Consider the following 26,892-nt stretch of genomic DNA (forward strand, 5'->3'; position numbering starts at 1 on the left):
TATGTGTTCCTTCGTCTTGCCCTTCCTGACGTCCACAATCAGCTGTTTCATCTTACTGATGTTTAGAGCAAGGTTGTTGCTGCGGCACCATTCCACCAGTTGGTTTATCTTGCTCCAGTACCCCCTCTTGTCTCCATCTGAGATGCTACCAACAATGGTTGTATCTTCAGCAAATTTATAGTTGGTATTCAAGCTATGCCTAGCCACACAGTCATAGGTATAGAGAAAGTAGAGCAGTGGGTTAAGCACATACTCCTGAGGTGTACCAGTGTTGATCGTCAGTGAAGAGGAGATATTATCACCAATCCCGCACTGATTGTGGTCTTCCGGTTAGGATGTCGAGGATCCGATTGCAGAGGGAGGTAGAGACCCAGCTTCTGTAACTTATCAGTCAGGATTGTGGGAATGATGTTAAATACTGAGCTATAGTTGATGAACAGCATCCTGATTTAGGTTAACTGTAAATGAACAACATCAGTACAGGTGTCGAGTGCTTATAATTGATTACCTCAATACAATGTTTTTGAAAATTGCATTCTCCAAATCTTAATTTTCAATGTAACATTCAAGATGATTGTTGAACTACCTTCAAATATTTCATAATTCCTAACTGGAAGTAGTGAAATAGTTTCATTTTCACTCCCAGCAGTTTCTGGCATCTCCAATCCTAAACCGCAGTGAGCAAAACAAATTCTGAATTGTTATACTGTATATTTCTCGCTAACTATCAGTGACAAAGATCACTCTTTTATGAACATAAACACATGCAACTGATACTATTTAAAAACCTCACTCTGATCAGACTGTAGTGTCTGACAGCCACACAAGTACACATGACTGATGATAGAAGCTGTCTGGCAACTGGCTTCTGTCCCAATTAAGTAGTATCATGTCCCAAATAAACTAAAGGAATCCTGGCTATTTTTTCAATTTGTTTTTGGGTTTTACGAGTTGTCCCTGATAAGCGACTGACCTGATTAACTAATGCCCCAATAACTAGAATCGACTGTAAGAGATGGAATATGCTTAAAATAGTGTAAGAATGAAACATTGTTCATCACGGAAAATCGTTGATTGAAACATAGAAAAAATAGGTGCAGGAGTAGGCCATTCGGCCCTTCGAGCCTGCACCGCCATTTATTATGATCATGGCTGATCATCCAACTCAGAACCCCGCCCCAGCCTTCCCTCCATACCCCCTGCCCCCCGTAGCCACAAGGGCCATATCTAACTCCCTCTTAAATATAGCCAATGAACTGGCCTCAACTGTTTCCTGTGGCAGAGAATTCCACAGATTCACCACTCTCTGTGTGAAGAAGTTTTTCCTAATCTCAGTCCTAAAAGGCTTCCCCTTTATCCTCAAACTGTGACCCCTCGTTCTGGACTTCCCCAACATCGGGAACAATCTTCCTGCATCTAGCCTGTCCAATCCCTTTAGGATTTTATACGTTTCAATCAGATCCCCCCTCAATCTTCTAAATTCCAATGAGTACAAGCCCAGTTCATCCAGTCTTTCTTCATATGAAAGTCCTGCCATCCCAGGAATCAATCTGGTGAACCTTCTTTGTACTCCCTCTATGGCAAGGATGTCTTTCCTCAGATTAGGGGACCAAAACTGCACACAATACTCCAGGTGTGGTCTCACCAAGGCCTTGTACAACTGCAGTAGTACCTCCCTGCTCCTGTACTCGAATCCTCTCGCTATAAATGCCAGCATACCATTCGCCTTTTTCACCGCCTGCTGTACCTGCATGCCCACTTTCAATGACTGGTGTATAATGACACCCAGGTCTCGTTGCACCTCCCCTTTTCCTAATCGGCCACCATTCAGATAATAATCTGTTTTCCTATTTTTGCCACCAAAGTGGATAACTTCACATTTATCCACATTAAATTGCATCTGCCATGAATTTGCCCACTTACCCAACCTATCCAAGTCACTCTGCAAGCTCTTAGCATCCTCCTCACAGCTAACACTGCCACCCAGCTTCGTGTCATCCGCAAACTTGGAGATGCTGCATTTAATTCCCTCATCCAAGTCATTAATATATATTGTAAACAACTGGGGTCCCAGCACTGAGCCTTGCGGTACCCCACTAGTCACCGCCTGCCATTCTGAAAAGGTCCTGTTCATTCCCACTCTTTGCTTCCTGTCTGCTAACCAATTCTCCATCCACATCAATACCTTACCCCCAATACCGTGTGCTTTAAGTTTGCACACTAATCTCCTGTGTGGGACCTTGTCAAAAGCCTTTTGAAAATCCAAATATACCACATCCACTGGTTCTCCCCTATATTTATTATAATAACCACCTTGCTTTAGTTACACAGAGCCCTGGTGACACTGCACCCGGGACATTGTGTACAGGTCTGGTGTTAAGAAAGAAGTCACAGACCTGAAATAGATTTCTGTGCGCAGATGCTGCCTCACCTGCTGAGTTTTCCAGCATTTTTTGTTTTCATTAAGGAAGAGTATACTTGACAAAGGGAGTACAAACAAATTCACTGGATCAGTTCCTGGCATTATAGGTTTGTTGTAAAGGGAAGATGAAGTAGAGGCACTCACTATCTTGAGATGATCTCACTGAAATATAGAAAACAAAATTCAAGGATTTTGGCAGGGTACATGCAGCATTGATGTTTCCCTTGGCTTGGGTGTCTGGAAGCAGGAGTTACTGTATCAAATTAAGGGGTTGCTCACAGAGTCATGAGAACTGACCCTTCAGGCTGAGTGACATATTTCTCACTAATCCCTTTTACCCACATTAGGCTTGTATCCCACTACTCCTTGTACTAAAATGCCATAGGACAGCACAGACACAGGCCCTTTGGCCCCCCTTAATGTTCTTGTTAAAGTCGAATCTGAATAAAACTCGGGAGACCAGCTTCTTATAGTTACAAGAGTTTATTGCGCACCCTCCTGCAAGAGTTTGAGATCCAGTTGTCAAAGGGAAGGCACGCAAGTACTGCCACCATCCGACAAGTGGGCCCACTTAGGTTACAGCCACATATTTATACATAGTAAGCTCCATACATTACTGTTGCAAGATGTTATTAGAACTGGTACTCTCACCAAGTCTGTTGGAGCAAAACTTAAATATTTAGATAAGAGAGTCCACTAAATCCACTAAGATGGATGTACTGTCCAGTCCTTATGTTATTCCTTTTGCTTGGCCCTGACTTAATTACAGATGGATATTCATTCCTGTCCTTATCGGTGAGTCCTCCTCCCCCTACTCAAACGAGGGTACTGTACAATGTTATCAAAATCTCAGTGTCTCTCTGCACACCAAGGGAGAACTAGTATAATCCGGTTTTTTAGCTAACTACTGAAGACAGGGTTTACTTCAGTTCAAGGGTTCCTATTCAGTCCCAATTATTCTTTTAGCCAGCGGTTACATAGGTTCAAAATGATTTTTTTGTATCCTCAATTCCTCATTCTGCCATACTTATTAAATGCCCAGCTAAACTAAACCCTACGCAAAACGCTGAAGAACCTCAGCAGGTCAGGTTTTGCACCAAGACCTGTTAAGTTCCTCCAGCATCTTGTGGGTGTTACTCTGGATTTCCAACATCTACAGAATCTCCTTGTGTTTAAACTAATCAATAATGTCCACATTCATATGCCTGTTATAGAGGCTCTCGAACACCTCTAACAAATTTGTCTCCACAACCGGCCCTGGCAGTGCCTTCCAGACATCCACTGCTCTGTGTGTATAAAAAAAACTTACCCCGCACATCGCCTTTGAACTTGGCCCTCTCACTTTCAATGCACATCCTCTGGTATTAGACATTTCATCCCTGGGATAAAGATATTAGCTATTTACTCCGTCTGTGAGGCTCATAATCTTATCAGATCTCAGCACACTATCACAATACCATTCCCTTTATTGGATGACAGGAAGGACTGCAGATGCTGGAATCTGAAGCAAAAAAAACAAGGATCAAAGAGTTCCCTTGTTCTTTACATTTTTACTCTACAAGTTCCAAATCCAGCACATTATCTTTTGTCATTTCTTCCAACAGTTGTGCAGTTGCACTCTTTATCACATCTTTCTCTCCCTGCTACTTTGTTTATAACTAGCAAATAGCAGCACAGAATTTGATAGCTAAATTCTTGTACATCAGCAACTCCAGTCAAGAGCATGCAATAAGTAATGGTCAAAGATTGATAAGATATTGTAAACTATTTTTGAATAAACTTGGCTAGTACAATTTCTCAGCAGTCTTGAACCTGGAAATCAAGATTCATGCTTGCAATCAGAGGCATCGCTGTTGTTCAGAACACTTTGGAATGTGATACTGAAACAAAAACTGCACGCGCTGGCTGCTAGTCCAAAGTAGAAGACACTACATAGTGGTTGGAGGAGGGAGGGTTAGTTCAAATATTTGCGATATGTGTACAATTCTATTTGATGATCTAGGCCAGGTGGAAAAGATATTTTATAAATCTCATGACACCTGTAAGATTATGCAGCTTGTACCGGAAGCCGAACATGAAATGCTTTCCAATTATTTGACTTTTTCAGGGTGAAGTCTAATTGAGAACTTAAGAAATGTGAGTATTGTTGGCTACATGGCATTGAGACTGGTCCACCATTTAACATGATTGTGGTTGCTAGATTTAAATGGCAATCCCTTATCTTGAAATTATGCCTATGTTACATTGACTCCTATTTATTATAAATTACTATGATTGCACATTTAGACAGAGACGTAACATAAATAATTTTACTCCTCATGTATGTGAAGGATGTAAGAAATCAAGTCAATTCAATTCAATGCCAAATTCTGGATTTGCCCTGCCAAGGGAAACATGCTTGCCAAATTTTCTTTACTAGATCCTGCAAAATAAAATGCTTATTCTTTTAAATTCCATATGGCATGGGTCCATTCTGAGTAATTTTTCTTCATGATCCTTATCTCTGGTGCATGTGTATCCTGCCTTAAATAACAAGATTAAAAGAAAGAATTATTTCTGAGATGTACATCAAAACACTAAAGGATGTACTGAGGGGAGGCCATCAGTGTCACCACACATTCCGACGCCGACATAGAATGCCCACAATGTTCAGCAGAGCAACACAAGTAGCAGCAATAACAGCAGCAAAACAAACAAATCATCTGGACCAGATGGACTACACCCCAGAATCTGAAAGAGGTAGCTGAAGAGATTATGGAGGCATTAGTAGTGATTTTCCAGAGACTGAATTCTGAATGGTTCCAGAGGACTGGAAAGTTACAAAAAAAAAATGAGTCAGTCCACTCTTTAGATGGGAGGGAGACAAAAGGCAGGAAATTATAGGCTGGTTGGCCTGACTTGAGTGGTTGGCATGTTGTTAAGAGTTCATTTCAATGAAGGCTTTGGGGTACTTGAAAGAACATGATAAAATAGGCCAAGTCAGCATGGTTTCCTTAAGGGGAAATCTTGCTTGCCAAATTTATTGGAGGTCCTGGAGGAAATAACAGGCTGGATAGACAAAGGAGAGTCAGTGGATGCTGTTTACTTGGGATTTCAGAAGGATTTGACAAGGTGACGCGCATGAGGCTGCTAAACAAGAGTCCATGGTATTAATGGTATTACAGGAAAGATTCTAGCATAGAGAGAGACTGGGACTGGCAGAAGGCAAAAGAGTGAGGATAAAGGGGACCTTTTTTAGTTGACTGCCAGTGACTAGTGATGTTCCACATACAGTGCCTACAAAAGTATTCACCCCCCCCCCCGGGAAGTTTTCATGTTTTATTGTTTTACAACATTGAATCACAGTGGATTTAATTTGACTTTTTCACACTGATCATCAGAAAAGACTCATGTCAAAGTGAAAACAAATTCCTACAAATTGGTCCAAACCTATTACAATTATTAAATGCAAAATAATTGAATGCATAGGTATTCACTCCCTTTAAGTCAGTATTTAGTAGATGCACCTTTGGCAGTAATTACAGTCTTGAGTCTGTGTGGATAGATCTCCATCAGCTTTGCACATCTGGACACTGCAATTTTTCCCCATTCTTTACAAAACTGTTCAAGCTGTGTCAGATTGCATGGAGATTGTGAGTGATCACCCCTTTTCAAATCCAGCCACAAATTCTCGATTGGATCAAGGTCTGTACTCTGACTTGGTCACTCCAGGACATTAACTTTGTTGTTTTTAAGCTATTTCTGTGTAGTTTTGGCTTTAAGCTTGGGGTCATTGTGTTGCTGGAAAACAAATCTTCTCCCAAGTCGCAATTCTCTTGCAGACTGCATCAGGTTTTCCTCCAGGATTTCCCTGTATTTTGCTGCATTAATTTTATCCTCTATATTCACAAGCCTTCCAGGGCCTGCTGCAGTGAAGCATCCCCACAACATGATGCAGCCACCACCATGCTTCATGGTAGGGATGGTGTGTTTTTGATGATGTGCGGTGTTTGGTCTAAAAAGCTCTGTTTTGGTTTCATCAGTCAATAGATCCTTCTTCCACCTGACTTCAGAGTCTCCCACATGCCTTTCTGGCACATTCTAGCTGAGATTTCATGTGAGATTTTTTTCAACAATGGCTTTCTGTTTGCCACTCTCCTATAAAGCTGCGACTGGTGAAGCACCTGGGCATCTGTTGTATGCGCAGTCTCTCCCATCTCAGCCATTGAAGTTTGTGACTCCTTCAGAACTGTCAGGTCTCTTAGTGGCCTTCCTCACTAGTCCCCTTCTTTCAATTTTTGAGGATGGCTTGCTCTAGGTAGATTTACAGCTGTGCCATGTTCTTTCCATTTCTTGATGATTGACTTAACTGTACTCCAAGGGATATTCAGGGACTTAGAAATTTTCTTGTATCCATCTCCTGACGAGTTTTTTTTTGTCTTCATGGTGTAGTTTTTCTTAGCAAATAAATTCTGAGAAACCTAGTATCTAGCAACGGTGGTTTGCTGTTGCCTACCATTGGGCGAACTAAAGAAATCGCCATTTCTCTTCCCAAATGTTCATCCTCCTGTACTATAGCAGTTGACATTTGAGGTCCTTGCTCATCCGCCTTCTCTGTCATAAGTTCAGTTACTGAACCTGCCGGATCTGCTGTTGGCCTTCGCTTGTATCCGGAGCAGGAACCCTTGCAGGTGCTACCGTTCCGGGTCAGAGTGACCCTTGGAGCAATGAATGACTAAGGGGTAACTCCACTTTCCCCAAAGCTCTGAAAATCCCCAATCAGAGCTTCATCACCGGTTGCAGTTTAGAGTCACACCCCGGAATGAAATGTTACGTTTATCCAGTTATGTTATATGGCTCAGAATGTTGGACAATATCTAGTAACATGAGGAAACAAATTGTAGCAGCAGAGATGTGGTTTTTGAAGAGGATGCAAAGAATATCATGGACAAAACGAATATCTAACGAGGATGTCATGAACAGAGCAAACACAAAAAGAGAAATAATGTATGAGATCATGAAAAGGCAACGTAACTTCATTAAACATGTGATTAGGAAAGAGGAGTTAGGATGCATGGTAATTATGGGAAAGATTGAAGGGAAGAAAGCAAGAGGAAGTCAAAGAAAAATGATGATGGAGACAGCAGCCAGAGAACTGGAAATGAATACCAATGAATTGATCAACTTGACCCGAAACAGGAGTGTGTTGGGCCATGGCAGTCAAAGCTCAAACTGGGCATAGCACCTTATGATGATGATGGTGTAGTTTTTGCCAGGATCCTGACGCACCTGCAGTTGGACCACCTCCTTCTTCTGACATTTAACTTAAAGATACATTATCACCACAAAAGCAGTTGGACCTTCCAGATACAGGAGTATTTTTACTACATTCAATTGAAACACCTTGATTGCACACAGGTGATCTCCAACTAATTATGTGACTTCTAAAACCAATTGGCTACATCACTGATGATTTGGTGTGTCATATTAAAGGGAGTGAATACTTATGTGATCAATCATTTTGTGTTTTATATTTGTAATTAATTAAGATCACTGTAGAGATCGGTTTTCATTTTGACACAAAAGAGTCTTTTTCTGGTAATTAGTGTCAAAAAAAAGCCAAATTAAATCCACTGTGATTCAATGTTGTAAAACAATAAAAAATGAAAACGTCCACGGGGGGTGGGGGGTGAATTCTTTTTATAGGCACTGTAGGTCAGTTTTGGGACCAAGTGTTTCATGTTTTAAGTCAGTGGTTTGGATGATGGAATTGATGGCTTTACGACCAAGTTTGGATGATACAATAATAGACGGGGGAAGAGGGGCAGTTAGTGTTGAGCAAGCAGGGAGTCTGTAAATTAGGAGAATAGTCAAACAAATGGCAGATGGAATATAGTGTAAAGAAGTGTATGGTCAAGCACTTTCCGAGAAGGAATCCCTATTTTCTGAATAGGGTTGAGGAACGAATTCAGAAAACAGGTGTTCAAGTGCGGTATCCTCTAAAAGTTAACTTGTAGGCTTGAGCCAGTGGTAAGGAAGGCAAACGGAATGCTAGCATTTATTTCAGGAGGACTAAAATATAAAAGCAAGAATTTGTTGCTGAAGCTTTATAAGGCAATGGTCAGTCTGTACTTTGAGTATTGTGAGCAGTTTTGAGCCCCTTATCTAAGAAAGCATGTGCTCGGAAAAAGAGAAGGCGCAGAGGATGTGCACAAGAATAATGAAGAATGAAAGGGTAAGCATTTGAGGAGTGTTTGATGTCCCTGGGCCTTTACTTACTGGAGTTTAGAAGAATGAGGGGATACCTCAATGTAACTTATCAATTATTAAAATGCCTAAATGGAGTGAAAGTTGAGAGGATGTTCAATTAGTGGACAAGTCTAAGACAAGAATACGCAGCCTCAGACTGGAAGGGCATGCCTTTAGAACATGAGGAATTTCTTTAGCCAGAGGTTGGTGATTTTGTGAATACATTGCCACAGATGGTGTGAAGGCTCAGTCATTAGGAGGTTCTTGATTAGTAGGGGCTTCAAAGGTTACGAGGAGAAGGCAGGAGAATGGAGTTAAGAGAAACTTGATGGACTGAATAGCCTAATTCTGCCTGTCTTATGGTCTGAAGACAGCAGCGAAACAAACCCCTTTCATGTTACCCCTCTCTCTTCCTCTCCATCTATCTCCCCCCTCTCTCCCCTCTTTCGCCCTTCCCCCCACCTCTCTCCCACACCCACACCCACCTCCACCTCCTCCTACCCCAGGACAGGCAACATCCATAATTCTGTTATTGCATTTTAGGTCTGATTAAACTTGCAGATGGGGAGATTGAAATAACTACAAAGAAAAAAAGATATTTAAGCCAATTAGCTAATACTGGAATTCTGAACAGGGAGGTTATCTCTTCTGAATGCAACTTGCAATTGATGCAGACTCAGCCTTCCTAACTTGTGTCTGGTGGTTGCACTATTAATGTGCCAAGGAAGTTGAGCAGAATGTTTCCGGTGAACTATTTCTAATTTCTCATGGTCCTGGTTTTAACCAAGAATTGCTCACTGGGGAATTAGTAAAATACTGTGTAAAGTTAGATGTTGGACACCCGTAGGATTTCCTACTGTAGCGTTCTGCCTACCATGTACCATTATTTACATGATTTTCTATTCCAATGTGTTTGAGGATTAAAGGGTGCCATTGAAGCCGTGTGTAAGACATTTACATTCATCCTTTATTCTTGTCCCTCTGCCATCTTTCTCATGTTTATCTTCAATTGTATGAACAAGAATTTTTCCATGGAGACAGACCTCAGACCACTAGCTACACTTGTCACATCTACAATTCCTAATGTGTGGGGTGTATGCACACCAATTGGAGTTTGTGACCTGAAGGTCCTGAGGATTTGCATGTGTAGGTCCAAATTTGATCAACTGGAGAATTTTCCTCAATGTTCCTGGAACCGTTCCCCCAAAACATTTTCATAATTTCCTGGAGATTCCTTGGATATGTCCATCACTCAACCTCTCTGAACCTGTCCCCAGTAATATTGTTGGTAAGATGGGCAGAGCAGTGACAAGTGGAATTTATTATGTTGAGTGTTATGGCTTTTGGTGTCCTCCAAAGTCTTGCTCTTGGACTCTCCTTTTACTCATCAATGCACTGATCCTTGGCATTGTCAGTTTCCGGTTGAATATCCATGACTTATGAGGGGTGATTGATAAGTTTGTGGCCTAAGGTAGAAGGAGTCAATTTTAGAAAACCTAGCATATTTATTTTTCCTACATTTACACACTTAGTCCAGCGGTCATGGAGCATACGGATCCCTTCTTTGTAGAAGTCGGCGTCTTGGACCTCCAAAAGTAGTCCACAGTAGGGGTGATTGATAAGTTTGTGGCCTAAGGTAGAAGGAGATGAGTTATACAGCTCTCGTTAAATGCACATGCAGTTCCACTCTTTTGAGTGAAAATGCAGAAAGTTTGACGTTAACTAATCTCCTTCTACCTTAGGCCATGAACTTATCAATCACCTCTGCTGTGGACCACCTGGAGGTCCAAGACGTTCTCGTTACATCAGACATCCTACCTCTCCCGGAACTTCCGGGAGTCTCCTGCATATTAATAGTGGCTCCCTGATGCCCGCAAATTATATACAATATCACAGAAATCAATTTTTTTGAGAGCGAGAGAGAGAGAGAGAGAAAGCAAGCAAGCGAGCGAGCGAGCGAGAGCACGCGAGGGAGAGAGAGCGAGCGAGAGAGAAAGTAAGCGAGAGCACTTGAGAGCACGCGAGCGACCACGAGAGAGAGAGAGAGAGAGAGAGCGCCATGACAGAGTGTTCCAAAAAAAATATAAAACGTACATCACCCCAGACTACACTAAAATGTACCCCTGCCTAATAGGGGTCAAAATAATGAGTGTTGCTCGCTGCACTGTTTGCAACAATGACTCTTCTATTGCCCATGGTGGGTTAAGACTGTAAAAGACATGTTGAGGTGAGTTTGACAGGTGTCATTCGTTTATTAGCATAGCTAACGTTATTTAAACTAGCTGGCTGGCATCCCACCTCTCCCAGAAGTCTCCCGCAAATTGATGGTGCTACCTCCCTGAAATGAGTTTTTGCAGGGTGGGATGTCTGTTACATGCACATGCAGTTCAAATCTTTGAGTGATAATGCAGAAAGTTGGAAATTAATAACTAATCTCCTTCTGCCTTAGGCCACAAACTTATCAATCACCCCTCGTACAGGTGTATTCCCTTTGTTAACTCGGAATTGACAGGTTTGTTGTGTTAAATCCAGCACTGAATGAGAGAAAAGTTACTCCAAAATAGGTTGTATAGTATTTTGTGATGGGAATTTAATAGAATTGCTTAATTTAAATGATTACGACTAATGCATGTTGAGAGTTAATTGTTGATGAAAATGTGTTAGAGCTGCGTATGGGTAGACTTTTGGAGGGGGAATTTACTCAGCAAACGTGAAAAGGCTTCACAAGTTGTGGAACACAGAACTATGTTTTCTACTCTTCCCACAATTTCAGATGTGATTCTAATCATTGTTTTATGTTTCAGAGCTGAGAAGACGGAGGTACTTAGCGATGACCTGCTGCAGGTAAAGGCTCTCCTTCTGATTTTGTTATTGTGTGCAACCCCCTACTCACCTAAAATCCATTCACGCACATGCTGTTCCTTTTAGAAAACTGAAAGGAACCATCATCATCCTTTGGGATGGATAGCCAGAGAGGCAGGAGAGAGATTAGCCTTTTGTCACAGACTGTGATCTAGATTCCCGAACTAAAACAAGTTCTGGGTTCTGAACAGACAATTTTCAGATCAGCTACTGAAAATTTTCTTTATGCTAATACCAACTAAAAGTAATGGAAGAGTTGCATTATTTTCCTTGTTTTCAATTCTAACTTATCATTCCACTAAATGAGAACAGTTGAGAAGCATTAAGTGGTGGTGGGGTTGTGTCATTGGTAGTACTGTGAGGCTGTCCTTTGCTAGCTAGATTTCTTGAATATAAGCTCTGCCTTGGCTCGACTTGAATTCCACAGGGAGTTTAATTCCCAGCTGCTTTCTCCACATGTAATGCAGCCCTTGAAGACCTTGGAATTTAGAGGGTAAAAGTAAATACAGGAAGGTTGCTGCCGTTAGCTTTGGCATCTTATCCACAATAACATGGTTCGTGCACACCTCAAACAAAACATTTCTTGGAGCTATGTCCTCTGAAAAGCTAGCACTGGAATGATCTTGAAGCAAATAGTTATTCTAAGATCTTTATATGTTAATAAAAAAATCATGATTAGTATTCATTTAATTAATCCTTTAAAGAGATGTGAATATTAGAAGTAAAAGATTTCTTTTCTGATTTAGGACATCTGCCAGAAAATTGGCCATTTTAACTGAGGGGCTTTTTCCAGTAACTTGGGATTTCTAATAAGCAAGGTGTTTTTTTAAACTAAAGGAAATGGCTGCTCTTGACTTAAGTATTCTTTACTTGAAGTTAATTATTTTCTTCAATTCTTGGAAAATTCACATTTTTATTAAGATTAGAACTATTCCAATAAACTTTCCAAAACCCTGAGTGTAGAAAGACTGCTTTTGGCTGAATCAGTGCCTTTGTAGGCCTGTCAGCTGCTGTTAACTGTTTCTAAGAGGTTGCAGATTTGCTTGGTTTATTATTCAGATGAAGCACATACTTGGGAGTGTTTACCTTCCAGAACCAAACCCATTTCTTCCAAAGAGAGTTGCCTTAAGTTCATTGAATCAAGACTGACAGTAAAATGCTTGTGTTTCAGTTTGTACGCAAATCTTGTTTGTCGTTTGTTTTTTTTCTCCTTGCACTCATTCACATGTGTATTCTCTCTCTCATTGCCCCTATCCTTTATCTCAGTGTATCATCTCTCCCCTCTCTTTGTCATTAATAGTAAAATGTTGACATGCAAACCTGCAGTAAATTAACAAACATCTTACAGGTAAATTGAAGGAATTAAAGGCAGATAAATCTCCAGGGCAAGATGGTCTGCATCCCAGAGTGCTTAAGGAAGTAGCCAAAGAAATAGTGGATGCATTAGTGATAATTTTTCAAAACTTGTTAGATTCTGGACTAGTTCCTGAGGATTGGAGGGTGGCTAATGTAACCCCACTTTTTAAAAAAGGAGGGAGAGAGAAACCAGGGAATTATAGACCCGTTAGCCTAACATCGGTGGTGGGGAAACTGCTAGAGTCAGTTATCAAAGATGTGATAAAAGCACATTTGGAAAGCGGTGAAATCATCGGACAAAGTCAGCATGGATTTGTGAAAGGAAAATCATGTCTGACGAATCTCATAGAATTTTTTGAGGATGTAACTAGTAGAGTGGATAGGGGAGAACCAGTGGATGTGGTATATTTGGATTTTCAAAAGGCTTTTGACAAGGTCCCACACAGGAGATTAGTGTGCAAACTTAAAGCACACGGTATTGGGGGTAAGGTATTGATGTGGATAGAGAATTGGTTAGCAGACAGGAAGCAAAGAGTGGGAATAAACGAGACCGTTTCAGAATGGCGGGCAGTGACTAGTGGGGTACTGCAAGGCTCACTGCTGGGACCCCAGTTGTTTACAATATATATTAATGACTTGGATGAGGGAATTAAATGCAGCATCTCCAAGTTTGCGGATGACACGAAGCTGGGTGGCAGTGTTAGCTGTAAGGGGGATGCTAAGAGGATGCAGAGTGACTTGGATAGGTTAGGTGAATGGGCAAATTCATGGCAGATGCAATTTAATGTGGATAAATGTGAAGTTATCCACTTTGGTGGCAAAAACAGGAAAACGGATTATTATCTGAATGGTGGCTGATTAGGAAAAGGGGAGGTGCAACGAGACCTGGGTGTCATTATACACCAGTCATTGAAAGTGGGCATGCAGGTACAGCAGGCGGTGAAAAAGGCGAATGGTATGCTGGCATTTATAGCAAGAGGATTCGAGTACAGGAGCAGGGAGGTACTACTACAGCTGTACAAGGCCTTGGTGAGACTACACCTGGAATATTGTGTGCAGTTTTGGTCCCCTAATCTGAGGAAAGACATCCTTGCCATAGAGGGAGTACAAAGAAGGTTCACCAGATTGATTCCTGGGATGGCAGGACTTTCATATGATGAAAGACTGGATGAACTAGTCTTATACTCGTTGGAATTTAGAAGATTGAGGGGGAATCTGATTGAAACGTATAAAATCCTAAAGGGATTGGACAGGCTAGATGCAGGAAGATTGTTCCCGATGTTGGGGAAGTCCAGAACGAGGGGTCACAGTTTGAGGATAAAGGGGAAGCCTTTTAGGACCGAGATTAGGAAAAACTTCTTCACACAGAGAGTGGTGAATCTGTGGAATTCTCTGCCACAGGAAACAGTTGAGGCCAGTTCATTGGCTATATTTAAGAGGGAGTTAGATATGGCCCTTGTGGCTAAAGGGATCACGGGGTACGGAGGGAAGGCTGGTACAGGGTTCTGAGTTGGATGATCAGCCATGATCATACTGAATGGCGGTGCAGGCTCGAAGGGCCGAATGGCCTACTCCTGCACCTATTTTCTGTTTTCTATGTTTACATTCATTATTTAGGTTGTGAGGTACTTTTGTCCTTCCTGAGGATATAAATTTCAAATCTAGTTTAAAGCTATATTCCTTCCTGATGGTTTTTCAAACTTTCCTGTTTCATTCATCTAGTACTTTCTTGACTTCCTTGCTGAGCTAACATACCCTTTAATGCAATCTACTGTCCAATGGAAATCATTTCCATTATTTGTCCAAAATTGATACTTGGATTCAAATTCTAAGCTCTTGACATTTGTTACATTGTCACTGAGAACTTCAAATATATTTTGAATTTTTCTAAAGTAATAAATATATCTCCATAAAAATTGAATCATTTTTACTTTTTTGTGGGCTTGAAATATTGTGAGTATTTGCTTGTTTCGGGTAGTATGTGTGAGATTTAAAATGTGAGGGGTGCCCTTTAGAAATATTTGGTGGGCTTGAGATATCGTAGTTTATTAAACACTTGGCAAACGACTAGAAAAAGATGTGAGGTTTAAGTGAAGTGGACATTGTTGGAGTGGAGAGTTTGAGGCCTTGGCTCAAGAGGCCTCAGTGAAGAAAGATGGAGGTTAAGTGAAGTTTCTGGTAAGTTTCTTTCCTTCTTTCTTTCTCCGTCTATTATTACCTGTCTGGAGTAATGAGAATGGAAGCAGGATCAGTGGTGTGTACTTTATGTCAGATGTAGGTGATCTGGAAAACCTAATCTCTTTGATAACTACATCTGCATGAGTGCATCCAGCGGCAGATTTTTATAGACATTGTGTATCTTGTATTTACTCTGAATGCCCACAGGAAAATGAATCTCAAGGTTCTATATGGAGACGTGCAATGCCTTGTCAAAGTATTTAACCTCCAACCCTTTGTTCACATAAATAAGTATTACAACTAGGAATTTTGATCAATTTAACTGAGATTTTTTTTGTGAATCATATGCTCCTTTTTGCCCCAGTACAGCCCAAAAAACAGGGAAAATTGTAAAGCATGAAAATCTAAAAGTTCAAAAACTGCAATGTCATCAGTTCAAAAGTATTCCTCCCCCTTTGCTCAGTACTTTGCTGAACCATTTCTCACAGTTATTACAGCCAGTAGTCCCACAAACATGAGAAAATCTGCAGATAACTGGAAATCCAAAGCAACACCCACAAAATGCTGGAGGAACTCAGCAGGCCAGGCAGGATCTATGGACAAAAGTAAACAGTTGACATTTCAGGCTGAAACCTTTCATCAGAACATTGGTGAGGGGTCTTAGCCCAAAACATCAAATCTTTACAGCCAGTAGTCTTTTTTGGATAAGACTCTTATTTGCTTTACACAATGTGATGGAGCAAGATTTGCCCATTCCTCCTTGCAAAATTGCTCAAGCTGTGCCATGTTAGTTGGGGGAGCAGCCTTATATGGCAATTTTCAGGTCTTATCAGAGATGTTTGATCAGGTTAAGGCAGGACTCTGGTCCACCAAGACATCGATTTTCTTCATTTGAAGCCTCTCCATGGTTGAAAGGTGAGCTTCCTCCCCTTTCTGGTTTTTATCCAGGATCTCGCTGTAATTAGCAGCATTCATCTTCCCATCAGTCCTGACCAGATTTTCAGTATCTGCTGCTGTAAAGCATCCCCATAACATGATCTTCATTCTTTACAGTTGGGATGTTGTTACCTGGTTAATGCATAGTTTTAAATTTACACCACACGTACCACTTAGTGTTGAGGCCAAAAAGTTCCACTTTAGTCTCATCCAATCACAAGACATTCTTCCACATCTTTGCGGTATATTCTAGGTGACACTTTCTGAATATGTTCAGTGCCTTTTGAGATGAGTTTGTACCCTTCCCCAGATTTGTGGTTCTCTGATTTGCTTTGAATGTTCTTTTGTCTTCACTTTGGTTTGGTCTGTTGAAAATCGACTGTACTATTGGACCTTAGAGAGAGAGGGTGTACTGGTCCACAATCCCTTATCTGAAATCCTTGGGGCCAGTTGCATTTCGGAATTCAGAATTTTTAAGATTTCAAAAAATTGATAATTATATTAGTAATTAACCTGTCTCAGTGTGGTGGACTTTAGGACCCGGGGGAGCTCCGGACCTACGCACATCCTGCGGTATACTTTAAATCATTTCTAGATTACTTATAATACCTAATACAAAGTAAATGTTATGTAAATAGTTGTTATACTGTATTGTTTAAGGAATAATGACAAGAAAAAAAATCTGCAAATGCTCAAACAACGAGTGCTGGAGAGAGAACTTGCGGGTTTTCCCGATCCGCGCTCTTTTACAAATACTATTACAGTTTATTTATGGAGTAATATACTGATAAATTAAATAGTGGGATAATTATAGACCATAAATACACTAGTACAGCAAAAACATTAAGTAAAACATAAAAATACACAGCTCCAAACAAACCGAATCAAACAGATGGTAAGTGACTTACTGGAATAAATGTAGAACATAAATACTCTAGGACATATACAAGTTCAAGACATATACGTACAGATAGCTCTAGTTAAGTTGCATTATGTCTGGCAAAACAAAGATAAATACTCTACAGGTACCTGATGGGCCAGGAACAGGATTCTCAAGTTATGAAGCAACAGTATGACAGACAGCATTTTTAAAGACTTCAAGTGTCATCTGTCTCATTTAAACTCTCTTTAACTGAGTAAACTGCCATAATCCCTTGCTCACTGATAAATGCACATTGTTCAAGGCCAGCAATTAACTAATCACAGATTTTCACTGTATCACATGTTTTTCTAGGAACATAGTGTCAGTACAAAGCTGTTTCATCAGCATTGTAAATTTGTTCATCAGCATTGTAAGGTTTTCATCAGATATTATCTTGGCAAATATGTCAATGTAAATTTTCAGCTGCTTCATGATCAGCAGAAGCTTTTTCACCACAAATTTTCAGATATTTTACACCATGACGCTTCTTAAATTTCTGCAGCCAACCCTCAATATTTTCTGCGTTATTGATAATGGTAGATACTTCCTTCATTTTTTCTCATTGTTACCCATAGGGGTATCTGCAGCTCTTTTTGACATTTTCACAGTGAAATTAAACACAAAGTCAACAGTGAACACAAAATATCAGCGAACAGCAAATGCACATGTAACCAGTACGAGTGCTGATCCACAACTGACGTATGGCGGCCTCTACTAGTGCTGCCACGTCACACCTGAGTGATGTTAGCTGTTGGCGCGCCAAACGAGCCTTGTTACAACACGCTTCACACTCTATGAAAAAAACTTCGGTTTTCGGAGCTTTTCGGATTTCAGAATTTCGGGTAAGGGATTGTGGACCTGTATTTATTCTTAGGAATTCATTGAAAACAAGTCCTCCAATTTTCTATATCAACAAATTGGGTGAGTTGGTAAGGTAATACACAGATTGCAACTGAGGCATAGTAATTACCAAAGAGGTGAACACAAAGAGCCTCGCAGTTTTGGCTCTTAATTTTTAGTGAATTGTTGACAGGAATTTTCTTTTGATTTGATGTTATGCAATGTTTTGTAGATGAGCTCAAAAATCTTACTTCAATTTTTTTTTTTGTTGTTGTTGTTCAGTCGTTTAGTTGAGTCTGACTCTTCGTGATCTCATGGACCATAGGGTCCATTGGGTTTTCGTGGTAAGAGATCGAAGTAGATTGCCAGGCTTTTCCTCTCTGCAGGTACTGCTGCTGCCCAGGTTGGGACCCAGCTGGGTTTGTACTCTGCCTTGAAGTCCAGTGCTGATGACACTACACCGCCAGCCGGCCCACAATGTATTTTAAATTTCAAAAAAATGAAGACAGTAAAATGTGAAAATCGTGGGGAGTGAATACTCTTTCAAGACACTGTATATGTAGTTTGATAATAAATTTACTTTGAACTTTGTTAGAGAACTAGAGCTACAGCTGGGTGACCTTCAGCTCATAAGAGAGAATGTGGAGGTGATAGATATGAGCAGGTTGTTACCCCTAAGCTGCAGGAGGCAGGTAGCTGGGAGACTATCAGGAGAGGGAAAGGGAATAGGCAGACAGTGTAGAGTACCACTATAGCTATTCCCCTCAGTAACATATATAATGATTTGGATACTGTTGAGGAGGATGACCTACCAGGGGAAACCCGCAATGACTGGTTCTTTGCCACTGAGTCTGGTTTGTGGCTCAGAAAGGAGGTGGGGAAAGAGTGCAGTAGTGGTGATCGGAGATTCAATAGTCAGCAGAGCAGACAGGAAATTCTGTGGTTGTGAAAGAGGCTCCCAGATGGTACTATGCCTCCCAGGTACTGGGACATCTTAGCTTAGCAAGACATCTTAGCTTGTGTCCATAGTATTCTACTGGCGGATGGAAAGGGGGAAGCAACCAGAAGTCATGGTACATCTTGGTACCACACATTGGTGGGCAAAACAGTGATGTCCTGAAGAGAGAATATAGGGAGCTAGATAGGAAGCTGAAAAACAGGACCTCAAGGGTAGCAATCTCTGGATTACATCTGTGCCGCACACCAGTGAAAGTAAGAACAGATAGATTTGGCAGAGAAATGTGTGGCTGAGGAAATGGTGCAGGGGGCAAAGTTTCAGATTTGTGGATCCTTGGAATTTCTTATGGGGAATATGCCCTGTACAAAAAGTTTGGGTTACACCTGAAGTTGTGAGGGGTCAATATCTTTGCGGGCAGATTAGCTAGAGCTATTAGGGAGGATTTAAGTGTTTACTGGGGGATAGGAACCAGAGTGATAGGTCAGAAGATGGGGCATGTGGTGTACAGGTAGATGCAGCATGTAGAGTTCCTGTGAGAAAGGATAGGCAGTTGATAGTGCAAAATAGTAGTCAGTGGCATGGGTTAAAGTGTGTCTATTTAGGACAAGGGTGATGAGCTTGGAGCATGGGTCAACACATGGGACTTGAACTACAGTGTTTTGACTTGGCTGTCACAAGTGCAGGAGTAGCTGCTAGAGGTTCTGGTGTTTAGATATTTCAGAAAGAACAGGGAAGGAGGTTAGAGAGATGGGGGAGTGATATTGGTAATTAGGAATACTGTCAGAACTGCAGAATGGGAGAATGTTGTGAAAGGATTGTCCACTGAGTCAGTGTTGGTCGAAATCAGTAAAAGGAAGGGATTACCCTGGGAATTACAGATCAGAGTCTGACTTCAGTGCTGGTCAGATATCACTGGACAATGAAGATTTTGTTTCCTGAATATTTTCGTGTTTATTTTAGGATGCTGGTCACAAATATCACCATGAAATTTCCCTATCATGCACAATTTTTTTTTTAAATTGCCTATATTTGTTCTTTCAATTCATAATACAAGTCAATTAAAGTGTTGCCCACAATGTAAGCTGAAAGATTTTCTGTCTTACAGGTGCTGCTTGGCAGGACAGGTTTTAGAAAGGCTATAAAAGCATTACACACACAACGTTCTATGCATTGCACTTAAATGTATATTGGTTTGAGATCACATTGATGCGGGTGCTCTAAATGCTCAGCGCATATTGTGTGTACTCATTATAATAAAGTATAAGGGGTATCAGGAGTATTTGTGATAGCAAAATGTCTCGCCAATGTTGTAACAGCTGCGATACTTTTTATTATATTTGTGGTGAGTATACATTTAAATCTCGAAGACGGGGCATAGCTCCTCTTATTAAGAAAGCCTATGAGCTCTACTTTTGGTGTAAAATTGGCGACTAAAACAAAGCCTGGACTCCGCACATTTGTTGTGCAACATACACTGTCAATCTTAGAGCTTGACTTAATGCCATTCACTATCATGATGATATGGCAAGAGCAGAAGGATCCAGTGACAGACTGCTTCTTTCTGACCGGTGTGTCTGGTTTCTCTGTTAAAAACAAGAAATCCATTGAATACCCCAGCCTCCCTTCAGCCAGGAGATCTGTGCTGCATGATGATAACTTTTCAATACTAAAGCCATCAGAGACATGGCGTCTAGAGGAGGCAGACGAAGATGTCATAATGCATGAGCCAGGGGTGGAAAACGGCACTAATACCGATACATATTTTGAATCCTTTATGTCAAGTGAGTCTCATCTGATAACTCTGTCTGAGTTAAATGACCTGGTCAGAGACTTGGGTTTGTCAAAGGCAGAAGTAGAATTACTGGTTTCAAGTCTGCAAGGATGGAACCTGCTGTCACCAATCACAAAAATTTCCATGAAGGATTTCGATATTTGGACAGATGTTTCCCAAGATTAAGGAAGGCATTTTTGTTAGTCCATATATCAAACAGGTCATTAATGACAGGCAACTCAAAGAACTTCCAGTGGGACTGGGGAAAATCACGTGGAAAGCATTCAAGGATGTTGTTGAATTTTTCTTGACAACGACAAAGCACCAATTGCATGCAGCTAGTTGACAACATGTTTCAAGCATACAAAACTATGAAGTGCAACATGTCGCTAAAGATTTATTTCCTGCATTATCTTTCTATCATAACCAAAAAAAATTATGAGGAAGCAACACTTTTGAAAAAAATTTGCTATTCAGTGTTATTGGAGAAGATACTTACAGACAGGATTTACGAGCGTTTTGAGAAGCATGGTCTGATTAGAGGTAGTCAGCATGGCTTTATGAGGGGCAGGTCATGTCTCATAAGATTGGTTAAATCTTTGAGGATGTGGCAAACCACATTGATGAAGGAAGGGCAGTTTATATGATGTATCTGAATTTCAGTAAGGTATTTGATAAGGTTTTTCATGATAGGTTGATTTAGGAAGTCAGCAGGTATAGAATCCAAGGAATCTTGGCAGCATAGATACAGAATAGGCCTGCCTATTGTAGGTGAAAAGTATTCTGTCTGGAGTTCGATGGCCAGTGGTGTTCCCCAGGGATCTATTCTAGTACTCCAGCTCATTTTGATTTTTATAAATGACTTGGGCAAGGAAGTGGAAGGGTGGGAGTTTGCAGATTACATGAAATGTGGTGGAGCTGTGTATACTGGAGAAGGTTGTTGGAGACTACAGTGGGACATTGTAAGAATGCAGAGCTGGACTGAAGTGTCTGGTGGAGTTCAACTTGTAAAATTCTGAAGTGATTGTGAAGGGCATGTACCATGCCGTAGAAATATGTATAATTGATGATTAGCAAGCTTCAAGCAGTAACCCCAGTAAATTTTTTTTAAAAAGCGAAGGGGGTACACCTGACATTAATACTTGCTGCCACTCTTGATTGGATTATACAGATTTTCAATGTTAACACATTTTGTATTTTGTTATGTGCTAAGAAGATTCTCTATAAATTTCATGGTAACTTGTAAAGGTAGATTGTTGCAGAATGTAGAGCAACCTGTCAACGGGAGGTTGATCAAAGTTGCTGGTGAACGCAGCAGGCCAGGCAGCATCTCTTGGGAGAGGTACAGTCGACCTTTCAGGCTGAGACCCTTCATCAGGACTAACTGAAGGAAGAGCTAGTAAGAGATTTGAAAGGGGGAGGGGGAGATCCAAAATGATAGGAGAAGACAGGAGGGGGAGGGATGGAGCCGAGAGCTGGACAGGTGATTGGCAAAAGGGATATGAGAGGATCATAGGATAGGAGGCCCAGGGAGAAGGAAAAGGGGAAGGGAGGGAAAACCCAGAGGATGGGCAAGGGGTATAATCAGAGGGCCAGGGGGAGAAAAAGGAGAGAGAAATAGAGAGAGAGAAGGAATGTGTGTATATAAATAAATAACGGATGGGGTACGAGAGGGAGGTGGGGCATTAGCGGAAGTTAGAGAAGTCAATGTTCATGTCATCAGGTTGGAGACTACCCAGATGGAATATAAGGTGTTGTTTCTCCAACCTGAGTGTGGCTTCATCTTTACAGTAGAGGAGGCCGTGAATAGACATATCAGAATGGGAATGGGATGTGGAATTAAAATGTGTGGCCACTGGGAGATCCTGCTTTCTCTGGCGGACAGAGCGTAGCTGTTCAGCAAAACAATCTCCCAATCTGCGTCGGGTCTCGCCAATATATAGAAGGCCACATCGGGAGCACCAGACGCTGTATATCACCCCAGCCGACTCACAGGTGAGGTGCCGCCTCACCTGGAAGGACTGTCTGGAGCCCTGAATGGTGGTAAGGGAGGAAGTATAAGGGCATGTGTAGCACTTGTTCCTCTTACAAGGATAAGTGCCAGGAGGGAGATCAGTGGGGAGGGATGGGGGGGGACGAATGGACAAGGGAGTTGCGTAGGGAGCGATCCCTGCGGAAAGCAGGGAGGGGTGGAGGGAAAGATGTGCTTAGTGGTGGGATCCCGTTGGAGGTGGCGGAAGTTACGGAGAATAATATGTTGAACCCGGAGGCTGGTGGGGTGGTAGGTGAGGACCAAGGGAACCCTATTCCTAGTGGGGTGATGGGAGGATGGAGTGAGAGCAGATGTGTGTGAAATGGGGGAGATGCGTTTGAGAGCAGAGTTGGTGGTAGAGGAAGGGAAGCCCCTTTCTCTAAAAAAGGAGGACATCTCCCTCAACCTGGAATGAAAAGCCTCATCCTGAGAGCAGATGAGGCGGAGGCGGAGGAATTGCAAGAAGGAGATGGCATTTTTGCAAGAGACAGGGTGAGAAGACGAATAGTCCAGATAGCTGTGAGGGTCAGTAGGCTTATAGTAGACATCAGTAGATAAGCTGTCTCCAGAGACAGAGACAGAAAGATCTAGAAAGGGGAGGGAGGTGTCGGAAATGGACCAGGTAAACTTGAGGTCAGGGTGAAAGTAGGAGGCAAAGTTAATGAAGTCAACGAGCTCAGCATGCGTGCAGGAAGCAGCACCAATGCAGTCGTCGATGTAGCGAAGGAAAAGTGGGGGACTCCCTTGTCCATTCGTTTCCCCCCCCCCCCCATCCCTCCCCACTGATCTCCCTCCTGGCACTTATCCTTGTAAGCGGAACAAGTGCTACACATGCCCTTACACTCACCACCATTCAGGGCCCCAGACAGTCCTTCCAGGTGAGGCGACACTTCACCTGTGAGTCAGCTGGGGTGATATACTGCGCCCGGTGCTCCCGATGTGGCCTTCTATATATTAGCGAGACCCAACGCAGACTGGGAGATCGTTTTGCTGAACACCTACGTTCTGTCCACCAGAGAAAGCAGGATCTCCCAGTGGCCACACATTTTAGTTCCAGATCCCATTCCCATTCTGACATGTCTATCCACAGCCTCCTCTACTGTAAAGATGAAGCCACACTCGGGTTGGAGGAACAACACCTTATATTCCGTCTGGGTAGCCTCCAACCTGATGGCATGAACATTGACTTCTCTAACTTCCGCTAATGCTCCACCTCCCCCTCGTACTCCATCCGTTATTTATTTATATACCCACATTCTTTCTCTCTCTCTCTCCTTTTTCTCCCTCTGTCCCTCTGACTATACCCCTTGCCCATCCTCTGGGTTTCCCCCCCCTTCCCCTTTTCCTTCTCCCTGGGCCTCCTGTCCCATGATCCTCTCATATCCCTTGATCCTCTCATATCCCTTTTGCCAATCACCTGTCCAGCTCTTGGCTCCATCCCTCCCCTCCTGTCTTCTCCTATCATTTTGGATCTCCCCCCCCCCCTTCAAATATCTTACTAGCTCTTCCTTCAGTTAGTCCTGACGAAGGGTCTCGGCTCGAAACATCGACTGTACCTCTTCTAGAGATGCTGCCTGGCCTGCTGCGTTCACCAGCAACTTTGATGTGTGTTGCTTGAATTTTCAGCATCTGCAGAATTCCTCGTGTTAGTGGGAGATTGATCATAGGTTTATATTCCATCTTCCTTTCCAAGTATGCTATTGCAGAACATTCCAAGTAAGTCATTAACACAGTTGTATCAGGGCCAAAAACAATCACGCCACTTGACTTTTGCTGCAAACCAAGTCCTTGATAGAAATTTTCCTACAATCAATGCCCATTAAGAATTACTGTGTGGGAAAAGTATTCTGTAATCTGTTTCCAAGCAAAGTTCTTTTACAACTTTCTGAAAATTCATTCACAATTATAATCATAATTCGTGAGCCTACTACCCCCCCTCCCAAAACACAGATTGTGCTTCACACTAACTGCACATATTGAAATGCAATATCCGACTATTGTTCTGTAGTTTCCATTGAAGTATGTTCCTGGGTCCTTGCTTGGAGATGCTTCTATGATCAAGATGCAGTTGTCACCTTGCATGCTCTCTTCTAGAAATGGGCTGAGCACTTGCCTGAGTCAACCTTGTGCCTGTTGTAATTTGCTCCTTTTTAGTGCATGTGGTGATGTCCATCATGCAGTGCTCCTTTTGTGAGTTGCAAGTGAATTTGGAGCTCTTGGAACGTGTGTTGGGCACCGTGGGACAATGGTCAGCCCAGCAGGGCATTGGACCAGGATGGTCTGGATAAGTAAACCTTTCAACTCTGTAGCGCTACATGAGCTCATCACCCTCCAAATCTACAACTCTGTAGTTCATTCCTGTCAATGGTATCAGTTTCCTGATTCTCTCTTATCATGGCATCTTGAATGTCACCCAAACATCTGTTTACTTCTTGTCTCTCAAATTCCCTCTTTAAAACTCCAATTCATTCCAGTGTCTATCCACCCCAGCTTCCACCCTGCCCTCCCTATTGTTCTGATGCACCATGGCCTGATTGTGCCTGTGGCTATAGAACATTACAGCACAGCACAGTACCGGCCCTTTGCCTACGATGTGCGCACATTCTAAACCACTCTAAGATCAATCTAACTCTTCTCTAATACATAGGCCCCCATTTTTCTGATATCTATGTACCTATCTAAGAGTTTTTTAGATTTTCAAAGTTTCTGAAATGCCCTTAATGTATCTGCTTCTACCACCACGCTGGCAGGGTGTTCCACATACCCACCATGCTCTGTGTAAAGAAACTTACCTCTGATATTGCTCTCCCCTCATGTTGGCCATTTCTGCCCTAGGAAAATATCCCTGGCTATCCTCTCAATCTATGGCTGTCCTCATAAAATATGCTTCCTAACACAGCATATCCTGGTAAATCTCTTCTGCATTCTCACTAAAACTTCCATATCCTTCGTATAATGAGGCGAGCAGAACTAAGCACAATATTCTAAGTGTAGTCTAACCAGGCTTTCATACAGCTGCAATATTACCTCACATATCTTGAACTCAATCTTCTGACTAATGAAGGCCAACATTCATACATGGCAACTTTGATGTGGACCTCAAGACCCCTCTGTTCCTCCACACTGCCAAAAATCCTGCCGTTAACCCTGTAGAACCTCCAGGGTAGTAGGCTGTGGATTGCTGCCCAAGCAATGCACCAGTGAAGGGAAGAATAGGATGATTTGGCATACGAATGCATGGCTGAGGAACTAATGTAAGGGCAGGGGTTCAGATTTATGGATCACTGGGACCTCTTCCAGGGAAGATATGACCTGTACAAAAGGGACGGATTACACTTGAACCCCAGGGGGTCCAATATCCTTGCGGCATGCTGGCTGAAGTTGTTTGGGTGGGGTAAACTAATTTGGCAGGGGGTGGGAACTGGAGTGATAATGCAGAAGATGAGGTAGTTGAGGCAATGTGTAGTGCGACAGTGAGCAAGGAGAGTCTGATGATGGGGCCAAATTGCAGTCAACAGGATGAATTGCAATGTAAAAGGCGAACAAAATGAAAAGGGTGAACACAGGACTGAAGGTGTTATATTTGAATGCATGCAGTATATGGAATAACGGAGATGAATTTGTAGCATAGTTACAGATTGGTATGTATGATGTTGTTGACATCACTGAATCATGGCTGAAAGAAGATTATAGCTGGGAGTTTAATGTCCAAGCATAGACATTGTATTGAAAGGACAGGCAGGATGTCGTTTTGCTCTGTTGATAAAAAGTAAAATCAAATAATTAGAAAGAGGTGACAGGGTCGAAAGGTGTTGAATTGTTGTGGATAGAACTAAGGAACTACAAGGGTAAAAAGACCCTGATAGGAGTTGTATACCGACCCCCAAACAGTAATAAGGACGTGGTCTGCAAATTGCGAAGGGAGATAGAAAATGCATGCCAAAAGGGCAGCGTTACAATAGTCTTGGGGGATTTCAATATGCAGATAGATTGGGAAAATCAGGTTGGTACTGGATTACAGGAGGGGGAATTTCTTGAGTGCCTATGAGATGGCTTTTTAGAGCAGCTCATGGTTGAGCCCACGAGGGGATCAGCTATTCTGGATTGGGTGTTGTGCCATGAACCAGAATTGATTAGAGAGCTTGAGGTAAAAGAACCCTAAGGGGAAAGTGATCATAATATGATCAAATTCATCCTGAAATTTGAGAAGGAGAAGATAAAATCAGATGCATCAGTATTAATGGAATAAAGAGAATTACAGAGGCATGAGAGAGGAGTTCCCAGAATTGATTGGAAAAGAACACTGGTAGGGATGACTGCAGAGCAGCAACGGCTGAAATTCCTGGAAGCAGAAGGCACAGGATATATACATCCCAAAGAGGAATAA

At 42.0% G+C, this 26,892-nt stretch overlaps 1 protein-coding gene across 11 annotated transcripts in view; it reads left to right on the forward strand.

Moving 5' to 3' along the window:
* LOC134351828 (rho GTPase-activating protein 17-like) overlaps positions 1–26,892 on the forward strand; it is a 183,849-nt gene that overhangs the window by 55,943 nt on the left and 101,014 nt on the right. For 9 of the 11 annotated variants that reach the window (XM_063058583.1, XM_063058580.1, XM_063058578.1 and 6 more), the window contains one exon: positions 11,455–11,494. In XM_063058583.1, coding sequence (XP_062914653.1) covers positions 11,455–11,494 — 40 coding nt within the window. Of the gene's footprint in view, positions 1–4,539; positions 4,559–11,454; positions 11,495–26,892 lie in introns of those variants that run through there. The other 2 variants (XM_063058577.1, XM_063058581.1) reach the window with 1 other exon arrangement.

This window comes from Mobula hypostoma, chromosome 9 (assembly GCF_963921235.1).
Source record: "Mobula hypostoma chromosome 9, sMobHyp1.1, whole genome shotgun sequence".
Taxonomy (NCBI): Eukaryota; Metazoa; Chordata; class Chondrichthyes; order Myliobatiformes; family Myliobatidae; genus Mobula; species Mobula hypostoma.